Source organism: Melanerpes formicivorus, unplaced genomic scaffold (assembly GCF_026170545.1).
Source record: "Melanerpes formicivorus ecotype bairdi unplaced genomic scaffold, bMelFor1.0.p_v2 SCAF_7, whole genome shotgun sequence".
In the NCBI taxonomy this organism is placed as follows: domain Eukaryota; kingdom Metazoa; phylum Chordata; class Aves; order Piciformes; family Picidae; genus Melanerpes; species Melanerpes formicivorus.
Window position 1 is genome coordinate 8606439 of NW_027142359.1, and position 17806 is coordinate 8624244.

General features: G+C 41.4%; 1 protein-coding gene and 1 long non-coding RNA gene across 5 annotated transcripts in view; one reads left to right on the forward strand and one right to left on the reverse strand.

Annotated features, from left to right (window-relative positions):
• Window positions 1–17806, forward strand: part of CRB1 (crumbs cell polarity complex component 1) — a 118902-nt gene that overhangs the window by 30863 nt on the left and 70233 nt on the right. For 3 of the 4 annotated variants that reach the window (XM_068140900.1, XM_068140898.1, XM_068140899.1), the window contains exons 2-5: window positions 3350–3934; window positions 9649–9844; window positions 13881–14020; window positions 15147–15329. In XM_068140900.1, the coding sequence (XP_067997001.1) occupies window positions 3350–3934; window positions 9649–9844; window positions 13881–14020; window positions 15147–15329 (1104 nt within the window). The remainder of the gene's footprint in view (window positions 1–3349; window positions 3935–9648; window positions 9845–13880; window positions 14021–15146; window positions 15330–17806) is intronic. The other variant, XM_068140901.1, reaches the window with a different exon arrangement.
• On the reverse strand, window positions 1274–17191 carry LOC137442324 (uncharacterized). The gene is made up of 4 exons (XR_010987631.1): window positions 17066–17191; window positions 16490–16740; window positions 4524–4603; window positions 1274–1355 (listed from the first exon to the last, which is right to left on the reverse strand). It is a non-coding gene; the product is annotated as an uncharacterized lncRNA (long non-coding RNA).

The following is a 17806-nucleotide window of genomic DNA, read 5'->3' on the forward strand; positions in this document are numbered from 1 at the left end:
TCTGTGTAATCTTTTCTCCACTGTGGTGTCAGCTTGGAGACAAATTGGTTGTCTCTGCTATAGATTGTACTTAAGAAGCACTTGAACGATTTGGCTTATCTCTGGTACCTTACAGAGTACAATAGTTAGATAATGTTATAATTTAGAGTTGATTTATTTGAATTTACATTGCTTCTTCACCTGCGCACTTTGAATGGATTTTAAGTAAGTAAACAGACTGAAAGGAAATCTCTTTTTAGGGTCTGCAGTCCCAAGAAATATGTGGGATGCTAAACTTCCTAAATAAGACAGTTTTGCTCATATTTAACTGTAATGAATACCCAAACTAAAGGAACTAATCACATGGGCAATATGCAAAATTATCTGAAGTAGGACACCAAAACATATGTGAAGAAGTGTTACAGAGCAGAAAGGTCTGTGATACCACAGACCATGGAACAAGTTAGTACAATCCTATGTCCTGAGTTTTGCATTCAGTGAGAGCTGTGATCGGAGGGAAGAGCAACTGATAGCACATTAGGATGAAATATCTGTTTGCCATGCAAATCTGAATGTTAAAAGTGTTGGGAAAGGTCATTTTAAAAGCAGGTTGAATGAGAAGTACAACTTTTGTCCTGTTTTGCTTTAAAGGACAGGAGGTAAAGCTCCAGTTCTCCTCCTACTAAATGATGTTTAGATTTCTTTCTTAATCAGCTCTGGTTTAGCCTGCATTAAATAAAGATAATATTTATCAAGTAAAGACCATGCCTTTTCTAAATATTTCTCCTTTGCATCTGTGTTATGTATAAGCATGACAACAACTTAAAACAGCTCAAACAAAACCATTTCTCAGATTTTACTTAAAAATGCAACCACCTGAAAGAAAATAAAACCAAAAAACCAAGAAGCTATTTCTATATAATCATTAAAATATCACTCTCAGTTAATTTTAAGTCATGATACCACTTTTACTATCAATGGTACTACACAAACCTCTATTCTGCATCTTCAAACAAGTATTAGTTAGGTTTTGACTCAGTAAATGTGCCTGTTCTTGAGCATCAGGTTCATTTACAGGTTCATTACAGGTTGGACTCGATGATCCTCGAGGTCTCTTACAACCTTTGTGATACTGTGATTTGGATCAGTACTTTTCATTCTCAGTTAATTCAGATTGGTTCTTTTTATTCAGATTGGTACTTTTTATTCTCAGAGGCCCTGCAGCTCCTGTGTACACTTCAACACAGAACGTACAGCAATGAAGCACAGCTAATTTTTCCAATCTCACCATTTGATATTGTAGTGTCATATGTACAGAAGCTATCTCTTTTAAGCTGGTAAAGCTTTCGGAAGCTTTCTTCTTCCAATTCCTCTTCCTGGGAGAAACAAAACCAAACCAAATCAAAATCAAACCCAGATTAAATCATATTATGAATTAAAATACACATTATAAAAATGCACAGTTTCTGACAATCCCCAAGTGGTTGGCTGTTATCCTCAGGAGACCAACTGTGGCCTTTCACTTTCCCAGGATGTTTTCATCATTGGTCTAGCCCATTATTGTAAGCATCTCTACATGCTGCTTCATGTTCAGTGTCCTATCTCCTTCTCTATTGTGTTCACTCTCCTGATTCTCAGTTCTAAGAACCAGGAAGAAATTAGAAACCAGTGTGTGACTGTTTTAGGCTGTGTCTTTAGAAAGGGACAGTTGGTGGAACACTCTGGCTAAATGAATTCCCCCCCCACACCAGTGGCAGATGAGTCTGGATTTCTCATAGAAGTTTAGCTCATGTACCACACCCTGTTTGCACAAACATACGCTGTTTTGACATTTGTTTTCAAGTAACTGCTGTAGAATACACATACCCCTTTGTATTTCTGAATAGGACTACAGAATGAAAGCATAAACTTGAAGAAGAAAATAAAATGTTTACAGTGTAGATGCTCATATAGATTGTATAATGCAACTTTCCTCTTCCAGACCACTAGACTTTCCCTTCTGGATCACTATCTTCTCTTCAAAAAGAACACTCAGCTTTATTTCATAGATGCTTGGTCGAGAAATTACCCTTCCCTTGCCATCCCTTCCTTTTCTTTTCTTTCCTCCCTTTCTATGATACAGATAATATTTTTTTTTTCTCTATCAATATGCAAAATATTTGTTTATAATTTTGCCCTCATATTTTGAGGAATGTCTCATCAGGATCACATTAGAAGTTTGATGATATTCAGATGTCCATTGTACAGTGGAGGATTTCTTACAACATGGTGAAGATAAGTTGCAAAAGAGTAAATGGTACTGGGTAAAATACAGACAATTAGGTCATGGTTTTTGAAACTGTACATTTTCATGGCAAAACTCTCATTTTCTTTTCCTAGAAATAACCTTTACTACTTTCACTGCTTTAGTTCTCAGTTGTGGGTTAAGAACAAGGCTGGTAACAGCTGGCTCTTCCTTAACTGGGAAGAAGTAGCCACGGTTATTGTCAGCCTGTAGTTACAGCAGCAAGGAAACACCATGTGGCCTTAATTACTACCAGGAGCTCTGTTTCTGGAGGGTAAAGAACCTGTTTACACCGTACTCACCATGTCCTTCTAGCCTCTGAGGCTGGAAGGCTCTATGAGGGCTATTTTGAATCTGAGGTGTTTGGAAGATTCTTTGTGGTGGAAATGCTATAGAGCCCTTAAATTACTATTTGTAATCAGGAAGTCAAATTCAAAGTATATGATGGTTTGAACCACTTGAGCTATAACTGCGTCTGAGTCATTCAGCTTTGTTGGATCACAGAATCAAACAGGCTGGAAGAAACCTCCAAGATCACCAAGTCCAACTGATCACCCAACCCTATCTAATCAACTAGACCACTGCGCTAAGTGCCTTATCCAGGCTTTTCTTAAACACCTCCTAGAAAAAAACTTCCACCACAAAAGAATACAAAGTGATATTGAACTGAGAAATGTTGTTCAACTCCTTTCTCTGGGAAAAAAAAAAAATAAAAGAAAGTAAGTTTGTCTTAAATATAACTGAATACATTCTACATTATTGGATATCTGTTAACAACCAGCAATATTGTTGCAACTGTAGTCTTAACATAGTGTTCAACAACCCTGACACTGCAGACCATGGCTGTTGGAAGAGGGGAGGACAGGAAATTACAACCTATTCATACTTTCATGACTTTTACATTTATTACCCCACTACTAGTATGTGTCACACTGTTACCAGCCCTGTTTTCTTCTCAGCAGCCAACAATGAGAGCTGCTGGCTTTGCAGCAATGTTGTGTTAAAAGAGCTTCACTTCTTTTCACTCACTCAATTACTCCCAATGCTGTGGAAGTCCTCAGGATTTTTTGTGTGTTTCCTTTCTAGAGTCACTTTGCATGAGGAATGATTCCAGGTGCCTGTCAAACTCTTGCCAAAAGAACTCTACATGCATCACTGCTCCTAAAGACAACGCTTGCCTTTGTGCAGAAGCCACAGTGGACAGCGTGCAGGAACTCTGCAATAAAACCTCTGATCCTTGCTTCTCAAATCCTTGTCTTCAAAATGCTACCTGTTTAAGCTCTGCTGGAAACCTCAGCTTTGCTTGTGAGTGCCCTGATGGATACAGTGGACCTACCTGTGAAATAGCCACGGGTATGTGTGACACAAACCCTTGTGAGCATGGAGGCACCTGCCAGGACAGCCTGGCTGGGCCCACCTGCCTGTGCAGTGCAGGGTATACAGGGGCACTCTGTGAGATGGATCTGGATGAGTGCATGTCTGAACCCTGCCACAATGGAGCAGTCTGCAGTGATGGGGTGGATGAGTACTCCTGCTACTGTGTCCCAGGCTACCAAGGCAAGCACTGTGACCTGGAAGTGAACGAATGTGTGTCAGAGCCGTGCCTGAATGGGGCAACATGTCTCAACCAGATAGGACAGTATGACTGCATCTGTCCCTATGGGTACACAGGTGAGCACTATTACACCAGCTTTTTCTTCACAGTGTGGAGGATCATTGTAATATATATTCCAAGTTCAACATCTCACCACACACTTGTGTAGTCATGTCTTTACTGCAACTTTACATTCAGCTTTGACACCAGTGAGTTGCCTTTTCACTGTGAACTCCTGCTATCAGATAGAGAAGGATTAAAGAAATCTCTTATTTACCAAGACCTCTGGAGCAGTTTCATGAACATTAAGTGATGTCACAGGGCTAGGTTAACTTTCCTTGTAATGAAACATTCTCATAGTGCATGTCTTCAGGGTGCTATACGTAGGTTTTGGTCTTCAGACCAAGCCAATGTTTCACAGGGTTAAGCATTAGATCTAGATCTTAGACTTGCTCAGATTGCTAGTAAACTACACTCTTAAGCCTAGAGTTTTCGTATTAACTTTCACTCCTCTACTCTTTCCAGAAACAGAGGACTCATTTGCATCTAGAACATTATGTAAATTAAACAGAAAGAAAAGTATTATCAGGTTATCAAACTGACCATTTATTGATAATCCCATTTGTTTGCACTCAGATTTTAAGCTACAATTGTGATTTTACTTGCCTGCTTTCTCTACTGGAGATCATATAATCCTTGGAGGAGTCAGCTCCCTTCAAATTCCAAAGCCGTAGTCAGGGGCAGAACTGCAAGAAATAGCATCAGGAGAGAGAGAAGCATTTTAGTTTTAGATTGCTAGTCAGGTAAGCAAAAAAAAAAAGAAGAAGAAGGAAAAAAAAAGAGTCAGAGCAAAAGGAGGGGGAAAACTCAGCAATTGCTTGAAGTGATTCAAATGAATAAGAAATAAGAGATGTGGTTTACAGCTCCAGCCCTAAATCCCCATGCAGGAGAGAAATTCAGAGGTGAAAAGAAGCTTTCCTGTGTCTGACACAGCACTCGTTGGAAGCCAGCCCTTGGTTAATATCCCTCATGAGCACAGAGAATGTTATTTGAAGGAAGCTTGTTACCTTCCCGCCACCCTGCTGCTGCCAGCGGGTGTCTGAGCCCAGGCCAGCCAAGGAGAAAACTACACAATCGGGGGGAAAGCCAAAGAGCAGAAGGAAGGAAAAACCTATTAACAACCAGCATGGTTACTCTGCAATGATCAGACTTGGTCCAGACCTCCTGTTGTACTCAGGAAACTGTATTTGTTTAACTGGCACTGTTAGTGAGGTCCAGGCCTGGACCTATAGTCCAGGAATAGGGTTTGAGACAGAATATACACCTTAGAGACAAAGAGAGGAAAAACATAATAAAATAGTAAAGCCCAGACAAAAAGAAATTAAGATTTAGACCAACACAAACTGCTGGAGGAAACTTGCTCTGCTTGAGCTGCTCCACTTTCATCACAAAATTCTGCAGTTTCCTGGGCTGATGCTATCTGCTTTCACCAAAAATGAAGCAGTGTCACCAAGTGCTCCACACCTAGCACAAGCAGAGTTAAGAAATAAGAAGAGAACCAAGGAAGAAGAACAGATCTAAAATACAAAGTGGAAGAGGGTGCAGTGTTTGACTCTGCTTACAGCAGCAAAGAGACTAACCGTAACAATTCTAGAGAGGAGCAGGGCTTTTATTTCAGCAGCAAAACACCAGCTTTTAAGGGCTACTTAACAAAATTATTTATCAGGAGCATTCTTTTTTTGGTGTTTTCTGCCCCTTGCTGTGAGTATGTACAAGCTAAATGTACAAGCCAGAGGGTTTACTTGGGGATGAAAGTCCTGAGGTGTCCCCACTGGTAATAAAGACTCTCCTTTACTCTGTCAGGGGATCTTGCCAATCATTAATAATCTAGCCTGATATAATGAATTACTGTGGGAAGTCATCCAGCCTCATCTCATTTCCCTACAATGTTAAAAATGTTATATCTTTTGATATGTAAGTAGAGAATGCACAGTAAATCCGCAGCAGTGATGTTAACCAAATGCTTGTGTTGCTGGCTGCTGTTGCTACTTGTTTTGTGGACTATGATTGCTATTTTGTATGATTGGTGTGCTGCAGCTCTTCTTAAAATAGCTGAGAAATGTCACACATAATTCTTACACAAATGGAAGAGGTTAGAATGCACCGAGAGCCAAATACTGGAAAGTACAGCATGAAATCTGCAGTTTCTATGATAATGTTCTGCATGTGTGAAATTATTTACAAGACATGTGTCACGCAGCTGTTAAATAATGAAGCTCAGTTGGTTTGTTGAAGTTTTGCTGGCTACCTTAATCAAATGCTTTTTTTCCCCTGCCATTGATAATTGCACTTGCTTTTAATTCACCCCAACAGAGCATGGTGTCAGATCCTGCTATTACCCATAGTTAGTATATTAATTGCCTTGCTGGACACTGCAGAAGCCAGTACTCCATTGCTAGTGAACATTTTAGTATGAACTATCAGGGGTGCATGGCAGTTCCAAAACCTAGTTTTAGCTCAAGACAAAAGAAGGAGAAAGTGTCTAAGTGACAGACAAAAACATGTGCCACGGGCTAGATTAATTTTTTGTACAATACCTTTTACTATGATGTAACCATAGCTGGGATGAACTCTGTATGCTAGAAGGAAATTATTCCTGATAGATCTTTAAGTTCTCATGTAGTATCCTTACTAATAATGTATACACTGTGCAAATATTTTGAGTAGATGTATTATAATTCTCAGGCACTTAAAGGCAAGCAGAGTCATAGCAGCCTCTGACACTGTACTTCATTGTACCTCAAGTACAGATCTCACATCCCAACAAGCTCATGGCAGCATCATTGTGGATGTCAATAGGAAACAACATTGTTCACCCAACAGCAGTTGCCGCTGAAGACAAAAAGGATGTTTCCTTCCTTAGCTTTCAAGGTTTAGGCCAGCACTCCCCACCTTGCACCCTACCCAGCCTGACAGGAAGATTCAGCCAAGGTTATGAGCACTGCTGATATTCCTAAGCATCCTACGATGTGAGAGGAGTCCAGCAGTACTGGCCACATGTCAAAGGGTTTACAAATTAAAGATTATTAGGGAAGGAGAACATGCATCCCAAGTATTCTTGTAGCAGTTAGCAACTTCACTTCTGATTTGATTTGGCCCCATTGTTGTCCTCCAATCGTATCTGCATATTGCAGTGTTGCAAGACCTGGAACAACTTACATCTGTGCATGCATATAGGTAACTGGTGGTTAACAGACCAGAAAGGAAAAGCAGAAAGGAAAAGCCTCACTCCAAGAAACCAAACTCCTCTTTCCGTCTAATTTTTATGAACTCCCTTCTGTCCCCTCCAAGCTGATGCCTAGAAAACAGCTGTGTGATGCTCTCCATCCAGATGATAGCACATAAGATTGCTGTGTACAGACTGAGGAATTTGGAGTGTCTTCTGTACCTGCCATGCCCAAGCACAGCATTAGAGTGCAGAAGAGCAGAAGGGATGACTTGGATACTAATTTCCAGGCACACTAAGAACTTGCGGATCCATTTTGGAACAACACTGAGCCTGCAGACCCCTAGCATCTTTGACCAGAAGGCAATTTTACTGCATATCTGTGGGCAGGCAAGTTTGAAAATTCTGGCTGTATTTCTTTCATCCTTCCTTGCATTTATTTTTTATTGACTAGGGCTGTACGAAGGATCGCACAGTAGGGCTCATTTGAAAAGCAAGTAGTATAAGAAATTATTTTAGTTCTTCAAAGAAACCACAGAGGTTATAAATATAACTTATATCCTACCTTCTCATTCTTACAATTCAAACCACTTGTGCAGCTGGGTATCTGCTGAAATACCTTGCCTGCTCTGTCTAGGATGGGATGCCTCTGCTCTTCATGGTCTAGCTCCATGCAGTAATCGTTGCAGGGCTTGTTGGTGCTCTGTTTTTCTTTCTGGCATATGATATTTGGCACACAGCATATTTCTGACAGAATGTTAGGCTGAGGTGCAAATGCAGATCGAATCTTTTCATCTCTCTTCTTCACATATAAAAAAGCCTGACAGCAGATTCAGCAGAGGCTAGGGAGGAATCCCTCTCCCTCCCCCATTTGCATGGCATATCACATCGCCTGCATGCATTAGACAGAGAGAGAAGTTTCCTTCTGAGGCAACATTGCCGAAGGCAGGTTACTAGGCTTGATAGATTAAAGGCATGAACCAACACAACAACGCTGTGTTCTCGTGTTAATCGTCAGACTGTTTCTCGGGCCTGTAGTTTTAAATTTGGCTGAGCTGAGGATCAGTGGAACAGGGCTTGTTTTGTCACATGATTTTTAGTGTTCGCAGTAAGCTGTTAACAAGCTCTGGCAGATTTACGGTCACTAGACACACTCCTGCAAACACATTGTTTACAATTACAGGGAATTCACAGGGCAATGACCACAGAGGGATTGCTCACTATAGCTGGATGTAATGTACATTATCAGGAAGCCGTAAAAGAGAGTTCCTGGGCTAGGGCCTGGCGGCAAGCTCCTGCCAGAAGGAGTGGCTAGCGGAGCAGTGAACCTTAAACTGGAGGCAGGGGACTGGTGGCTTCACCCATCCAGTGTTCAATGTGTGGTCTCAAGGAGCTCTAAAATCATACTCTTTAAAATGAAAGTAGTAATATTTTGTAACCACTGGAAAGGTGACATTGCACTTTAATGTTTAAATACAATGCAAAAGAGTGATGAGCTAACATCCTCATTTCCCCCCCCCCCCCCTTTTTTTTAAATTTTTTTTTCCTAGCATTTAAAGACATTTCCAATGAATTCAATTAAGTGTGCAGCTCTAAATGCAATCTCATGAGTCTGCTACTTCTGTATTGTACAAATAGGGTAGCAGCATGGTTTGAATTATTTGAACCATAGAATGGTCTGGGTTGGAAGGGAGCTCCAAAGGTCATCCAGTCCAACCCCCTCTGCAGTCAGCAGAGGCATCCTCAACTAGATCAGGCTGCCCAGAGCCCTGTTGAACTTCACCTTGAATATCTCCAGGGATAGAGCCCCAACCACCTCCCTGGGCATCCTGATCCAGCGTTCCACCACCCTCACAGTAAAGAATCTGTTCCTAACATCCAGTCTAAATCTTCCCTTCTCTAATTTGAAGCCATTGCTCCTTGTCCTATCACTACAAGGGGCAATGGCTTCTCTCCATCCTTCTTGCAGCCCCCTTCAGGTACTGGCAGATTCCTGCTGGGTCTCCCCAGAACCTTCTCTTCTCCAAGCTGAACACCCCCAGCTCCCTCAGCCTGTTCTCATAGCAGAAGTGCTCCAATCCCCTGATCATTAATGTGGCCCTCCTCTGGAGCCCCTACATCAGGTCCATGTCCTTCCTATATTGAGATCTCCAGACATGGACACAGTACTCAGGTGAGGTCTCACCAGAGCAGAGTAAAGTGGCAGAATCACGTCTCTGGACCTGCTGGCAGAGTCAGCAGGCACACATTTTCTGGTGCAGCTCAGGATGTGATTTGCTTTCTGAAAATCAGTTCATTCTGTTTCCGTGGTCAAGCTAACATAAAAAATTGTTACTCTACCTGTTCTTGTGAATATCAGCTAGTTTGTTCTTTTGTGAATTCTCCCAATCCTTGAAAAAAACTACTCTTGCACTGAACATTGAAGAAAAGCTTTTTAAAAGCAGACAATTGCTTTAAAATTAGTAGCGATAAGATGAATACTGTGCTTAAACCAGCCCACACTATGATCTCCAAACCTAACTATCTTCTAAGTTTGAGGGTTATTCATTTTCTTTGCTTTTAAAGGAATAAACTGTGAACTGGAAATAGATGAATGCTCCTCGCAGCCATGCCTGAACAGCGGGACCTGCCATGACTCCCTGGGGAGCTTTGCCTGCTCCTGTGCGCCAGGATTCCTTGGCCAGCTCTGTGAAACCAACATTGATGAATGTGTGAGCCAGCCGTGCCTCAACGGGGGACAGTGCACAGACCATGCCAATGAGTAGGTCTTCTACAGCTGGGCAATGCTAATTAGCTACTTTGTTTGCAGACAGGAACACTTATGAGAGTCTGCACTGCCAGGTAGATGATTTCATTTTTAAATCGTCAATTTCACTCCTTGGTTCTGCACTGGTTTCACTTTGAATCTGAAAGGATGAAAGAATGCAAGTCTGGTCTCTGAGCCAATAGGACAACAAAAACTGACCAAGAAGTTAATGCTTCACCTTTGTCTCTTAAATATTTACAACATGTTGTTTGTCTGGCCCCTGAGGGTTATCATTTAGAGATGAATTCTGGTTTAGTGCTCATCAAACTTCAGCTTCCAAGAAAGATGTGGGAGTGCATAAAATTGAATTGGCCAATGGCAGCTGCCTGCACGGACAGGCACAATCATTAGAAAAGAGAGGCAGAGGAAACCTGCAATAAAATACAAACCATAGTAATAGATAGCTGCCCTGGCGTGGCCACACCTGGAATATTGCATCCAGTTTTGGGATTCCCAGTTCAAGAAGGACAGGAATCTACTGGAGAGAGTCCAACAGAGGGCTATCAGGATGATTAAGGGACTGGAGCACTTCCTGATGAGTAGAGGCTGAGAGGCCTGGGGCTTTTTAGTCTGGAGGAGAGAAGAATGAGAAGGGATTTAATAAATATTTCTAAATATCTGAGGGCTGGGTGTCAAGAGAGGGAGGGGACAGGCTCTGCTCAGTTGCACCCTGTGATAGGACAAGGGGCAATGGATATAAACTACAGCACAGGAGCTTCCACCTCAACACGAGGAGGAAGTTCTTCACTGTGAGGGTCACAGAGCACTGGAACAGGCTCCCCAGAGAGGTTGTGGAGTCTCCTTCTCTGGAGACTTTCAAGACCCATCTGGACGCATTCCTGTGGTAACTGTGCTAGATTCTATGGTCCTGTTCTGACAGGGGGGTTGGACTCAATGATGAGGTCCCTTCCAACCCCTAACATCCTGTGATATGTGCCAGGAACTTCACAGGCATATACAACAACAGCTCCTTATTCAAAACAACCTGCAATCCATGGCCAAAAGAAAAATAATAATATAAAGAGAATACACAGCAACAGAAAAGGGAGCTCTTCTACTTACTGTTAATAGCCCTGCACAGAGATCCAAGCACAGCTTAGGCAACCAGAGATCTGGCATACATTCACTGATGCTGGCTTTGCACACTCAGCATGAGATTCCCAAACTAAAGCCACATATGTATAAACTCAGTCTGAAAGTTCCTAAGTGTTTTCACTAGTACAGCATTTGTGCATTTTCCAGTTTTCATAAAGCAGTTTTGAAGATTTCGGTGCCCCAGAAATCATTCCAAAAGTCATGTCAGCAAAGAGCATGTTTGCCTTGAATGCAAGGGGGAAGAGATCATGTTCTTGGAATGAGCTTTTGTTCAGTGTGGTAAGATGGCACCAACCTTGTGGAGCTCTTTTTCAGCAGCACTGAATGACTCTGAACAAGACAAAGCAATTTGCTCTTTTCCAGTGTAGCTAAAGCATGACAGCAGGGACAGGGAGGTCACCTTGCACCAAACTAGTTCAGAGCAGACCTACTTAGTGACCTGCAAGCCTTTTGAGGATAATGCATGAGATGAGCAACTGGGATCCTCATTCAGACCAGACTTAATCCTACTCAGATTTCTCCAGCTTTTAAAGCTGAGGTCCATGTAAGTGCAATTTTAATTGGCTTGTAATACTGCAGGATATCTGGAGTTCTTATCACATTTGTTACACGATGTAAAGGGCTGGACAACAAAGTAATTCAAAGCAGAAGGGTGTCCAGCAATTTCCTTTCTTTTGTGTATTTTTTTCGGCCCAGATAAAGAACTGTAGTCTTTAAACAGTTTTCTGACTAATGCTACAGTACAGCTGAGGCTTTTGTGTGTGACACCAGCTCTCACAGAAATGTGTGAGGTGACAGATGTAGCATTGTAAGCTGTACATGCAAACACCAAATTATGTTCCAAATTATCTCCCAAATTTCAGACTGATCTTCCAGTGATGTTTCATAGATGCAACCAAGGGGAAATTGATGCCTTAAAAAAAATAATTTCACATTATTTAACACTTCTTATTTAAACTCAAGAGTTTATAGAGGTGCCTTAGATGGAGCAACATAACCAGCAGTGCACAGGCACAGAGGATACCTCTACATGCTCCAAGCCTTTTTTTTCCATTGGAAATATTCCCAGGACCTTCAATGTTCTTTTGATTGCATAGAAAGAACATCTGCACATATTGCTGTCTGCATATAGTGAGAACACCAAACAAAAAGCCCCAAAAATGTTAGGTAGAGTATCTAAGAGTATCTTAATAGAAAAAGGCATCTCCCTGCTCAGTCATAGCTTGCCCACAAGCAGGGCACCCTCCAGAATCCCTGAAGGTTGACAGCAACGTCAAACACTTAGGGATCCCTGAGAAAAATGGTACACAAGCGGGGCTTCATTTTAAGTAGCACGTTGTGAATATTCCTCACTGCTCTGTGATTCTGGACCAAAGGGGAAAGGAGCATGGATAAGGCAGGGGGAAAAAAATAATAATCTCGCCACAAAGTTAAACAGCACCAAACTGAAGACACATGGAAGAAATGTGTGAAAAGTGTGTTTTGAGAACATACCTTGGAATGAAAATTATTTTTCTCATTCACATCTTCCTCATTACTTTTTATATCCTAAATTCAAATGCCCCCTGGTCTAAGTCATCTCTGATTTTGATTTAGGTATAATCCATACACTAGTAATAAACTGGCCTGCCAGAAGTTTCTGCTTATGTACACTTAAATAGTGTAGTAAAAAGTTTACACCTTTTGGTCTGTAAGACTGCAGGAGCCAGTTGTTCTCTGATGTTCCCTTATGTTCAACAATTTCACTTTCTATATATTTATTGAAAGCATAAGTCTTGGGCATTAAGCACAGAAACTATCAACTTATATTTACTTCTTGTTCAGGAAGATTCCCTGTGATTGCAACTAGTGCATCATTTTAATGTGAAATAAAAACTTATGTGAGAAATATTCTAGAAAAAGCATCCAAGCATGAACATTTAACCTGGCTGTCTTGCAAAGGCCAACCTTTTCTTATGACATTTACAAGGTGACCTTATAACTTACTACTTAGGCTTAGAGTTATGTATTTTATGAAAGTGGAACAGGTTTCCCAGGGAAGTGGTAGAAGCCTCATCCCTGGAGGTTTTTAAGGCCAGCCTGGATGTGGCTCTGAGCAACCTGATCTAGTGTGAGGTGTCCCTGCCCGTGGCAGGGAGGTTGGAACTAAATGGTCCTTGAGGTCTCTTCCAACCCAAACAATTCTGTAAGTCTATAATAATTAGCTCCCTGCAATAAAAACACAAACCAAGAACCCCAACTATTACTGATACCTGCACATTGTTCATTTACATATAGTAGTCATTTGCTTCTAAACACACAATAGTAACATTGGTATCAAAAGGAAGCTCCTATGACTGTTATTAGTAGAACTTTCAAAGTAATTGACATTTTTGTTCCAAGCTAACAATAAAACATTGGTTTTCATGAAAGAGAAAGCATCACATAGTTGAGGAGCAGAAACTGCCCTATATTTTTGCCAGTCAGTGTCTACCAGTCCAAGAGAAAGGGATACTAATGCACTTACTGCTTCTCCCCTTTTCACTTTATGAATAATGGTAAGCCTACAAAAAATTGCATTGGAAATGACAAACTTTTTTTTTTTTTTTTTAATTTTGGGGGAAAATAGAATAAAAAATCCCATAATTAGAAAAAAATGATCTGCCAAAACCAATCTGAATTCACAAGCAAGTTTTTTTTGTTCTTCCTCAGACAAAACCACATATTTCAGGAAAAAGCTCACTGTTGGTTCCCAGTTCCTGTGGTTTCTCCTAGAGCACCAGATGGTGATCTCAAGTCTGGCCTCAGTCATGCAAGCTGCCAGCCAAGACTATTCAAGAAGCCTGCAGAGGATTGGAAATAAAACTCAGATCTCTTGACTTCCAGTTAAGAGCGAACATTGTGTTCTGTGTTGTAGGTACACATGCAACTGTACTGGTACTGGATTTATGGGCCTGCACTGTGAGACCCAAATTCCCTTATGTTGGTCACAGCCATGCTACAATAATGGCACTTGTGAGGACAACCCTGACAATTACACATGCCACTGTTGGGCTGGTAAGCTCCAAGTTCTCCTATAAACACTCTGTTTCCTTCTATTGTAGATAGAAGATAGTCTCCACGTTACTTTGCAATAAAATACTAAAGCTACATAACCTTAAAAATATTCCATGGGCTTCACTCATCGTGAGTCAGAGCCCTATGGGCAAGTTAATCTCTTGCAGCTAAGGGCTGACTTCCCTGCACAACAGAAATAGGCAAACCCAAATGTCTCAGAATTACAGAAGGAAGACATGAGATAGGTCAAAGTTGCGATCAATCTTCCACTTGCTTAATCCTTTAATCTGTGAACCAATGTTGTGGGTCATCCTTTTTTTAGACTTCATTAACATGACCTTTTAATCAGCCTGAAATAGATTTTATGCTTGGAAAGTGGTTGCCTTCCTATCATTAGTGCAAGTTCTTCTGCCTGGCAGTGTAGGGTTAAACAATGCTGGTCTGTGTTCTCTTCCACCAGCCGTGTTTGCATATCCAGCTAAAGGCTCCAGCACCCCCAGTGGGGACTTACATCTTGAGCCCTTGGGAGATCTTGTGAATGCTTCAGCACATAGACTAAGTAAAAGGATTTTTTCTCTGGAAGGTTTAACATCTGTGTCCATACCAAGGATGCAGGAGCACAACAAGCTGTGAGGAGTACATAAATGCTACAGTGTTGTGCTACATGGTTCTTGGTGCATTAGAAATGGAAAAGTTGGGCAAAACTTTTAGAATTATCCAGAAATCAGGGACTTTTGTGGCACCTCAGACTCCAGATAAAGCTCTTAACAAACACTAAATAATTTATACTCCCTGCACTACTTTTTCACAGGGAGGTGGTGCAAAAGAGGAAGAAAGTTTAACACAACCTGAAAGCATATCTATGCTACAATGTAGCAGCGTCTGGTTATCCACTTCCTTAAACCCCCTGAAGTCTGTACAGCTCAACAAAGTTCAGTTAGCTAATGCAGAACAGCCATGGCTATGTCCTGCTGCCAAGCCCTGACAGAGCTGCAAGAGAAGATAACAGGATTCTAGCGCAGGACAGTCTGAAACCAAGCACACAGTGTATATTCTCGGTAGTATTTCTGGATCTGGAATAAATGAACAGCACATCAATGACATGCCTTCTCCTGGCTCTCCACAGGCTACGCGGGTTCCCGCTGCGAGATGGACATCGAGGAGTGCAACAGCAGCCCCTGCCTCAATGGGGGTGACTGTGTGGAACTTTCCTGGGCCAGCCTCTACGGTAGCGTCCCAGGCCTGCCGCCAGCCTTCAACTACCACAAGGCTGCGGGCTATATCTGCAGCTGTAAGCCAGGCTATACCGGTAAGATTCCCTCGCTGAAAGCTTAGGAGATGCTGTGCTGCAGTATGCAGTTGTTTAGTCTTGGCTGTAAACGCATCTTTAAAGCTGTGTGTGTTAAGGTGCTATAGCGCAAGGGGGCCCTCTGCTGGTCACCCTGCGCACGTCCGAGTAGTGATTTGCCTGGTTACACACCTCGGGAGCACAGCAAGAAAGCTGCAGGCTCAGAGTATGGACCCTACGGTGGCCCAGGCAAAAGGAGACTGAACATAGGCTCTTCCACGACCTTATCAGCAAAGCTTCATCGTTCGTAACCGCATCTGCTGGCATTACATCATAAGCTTTGGGTAGCAGGTGTTTTGTCAGGAGTTGGAAATTGCTGTGGACAGGTATTATACCACATGGATGAAAACAATGAATAGTAAACTGTAGAGTATTTTCATAAACCAACCATGCAACAACATTTCCAACCTTTTGGAATTTCTGTCTATATGTTCCTTGTGTCATTCTACACAGCAGCACCAGGGACAGGCAGGAACACTTTGAGGACAAGGCAACATTTAAGCAGTACTGTGCCTTGGTGATATTCTATAGCTTAAACAAAAACTAATTTCAAGTTGTGTGCATAACTGCATTCTTAAGGTGGGGGATATATACATATATATAAATAGAAAAGTTACAGATAACCATATTTTGAAAAAGAGATATGTTAAGATTTGCATTTTACACAGGCTGACTATTTAGCACCACCACAAACCAGTTGAATTTGGATTGTACACTTCTGGATCTACAATATTTTTCTATCAACTCATTTCTGTTGTTCCTTCTGAAGGAGAAAATAATTGGTAGCTGGATTAATTTAATCTGCCTTCAATTTCTTATTCCATTCGCCTTCTGAACAGCTTATAAATTTTCCTGTGTTTCCCAGTGAGCTGGTGTCTCAAACACAGCAGGTACAAAAGTATATGGAGACCACAACTTTTACTCTGAATTCCCAATTAATTTTTCTTCAAACTTGTTCCCTTTCATTCCATTCCTTCCCCTTAAATGTCCTTCCCTATCCCGTCACTAAGTGTTGCTGTCGGTCTTTTGTTCTGCCAAGAGTATAATACCAGGTTTCTGCTAAGGCTTGTGGTATCCCCCAGGCTGTCCTAAGCACCTTTTCCCCTTCATATGCCACTTACTTCTCTTTGCTTCCATCCAGTGATATCCAGCTCTGAAGGTTCTTTTCCTCCTTTGTTGCCATAATTGAAAAACTTCTGTGCTCTGTGAGACAACTCAGAAGGTGTTTCCTCATTTAATCATAATCCTTTATCGCCTCATTTCAATTGCCTTCAGCTGGCTTGGTTGCTGGATTTTGGTCAGGATTCAGCTGGTTTTATTCACATGGAGAAGTCTTTTACTCCCCAGAGAGTATAGGCAGAGTCTAACTGGTCTGAAAAAAAATAGTGTAAAAATGTATTTAAACTATGATTGTTAAATCAAATATTTTCAATCTTTCAATCACAAGAAAGACTGAGAGAAGTCTTGGAGAGCCTGAAATTCTGCTGTCTTCATATGCAAATTAAATTACATTTTTAAAATATATATGTAACTTTAGCTATGTACACACCTCTTGGATGCTATATGTAACTTTCATTTAAAAACAAAATAGAAAACAACAACAACAAAACCCCACCAACCAAATTCCCCCAAACAAAAACTAACAAAACCCCAAACAAACCAAGGCAAAACAAAACAAAAAAAGAAGTTACTCTTACCAAACAGTGAATCCAGATGGCTGGAGGCAGGAGGAACATAATCTTTAGGAGAAGGAGTTGGAAAAGCTGCAATGTGAAATGTTACATGCTGCAAAATAATGGCAAAACAAAGTTAATTTTGTGAAGCTTGTCAGCTCCTTCCCTGCTTTTATTTTTCAGCAGGGCCTGAATTTTAAACTCTTTCTTTTGCGGACATGTGTGAGATGCAACATTGTCAAGCAATCGGCAGATGCATTGTCTGGTGCCTAGCTTCCTAGGCTTCCAAGCTTTGCTCTAAAAACCCTTATGTGCAATGCAGCCAACCTCCCCAGTGCCCCCAGTAATACTGCACATTTTTCTCTGGCCCTTCTTCTTCCCCCAGCTAATCTGGAAATAGAAAGTGCTCAAAATGTGCTTCACTCTCCTTGTATGTCAGAAGCATTGACACAAGAAGCCCATAGGGTGAATTGGAAACATTCACTGCTGATGGTGATAAGTCATTTCTCCAGTTCTACCCAAATGTGCAATAAAGAAACCACATGTTTTAACAGGAATTATAGAAGATTCAGGATTAAAATTGATAGCAGTAATATGGTTCAGGTAGCAGATAAATCCCTGGCCAGGACCACTCAGTTCATGGGTGCTTATTTAAAGCATATAAAATAACAATCAACTGGGAAAAAAGGTCTTATCCTTTCATCTGGGTATCAGACAAAGTCCTACATTTCTGTGACTGTAGGTCAGGAGTTCTTCCAGCCTTAA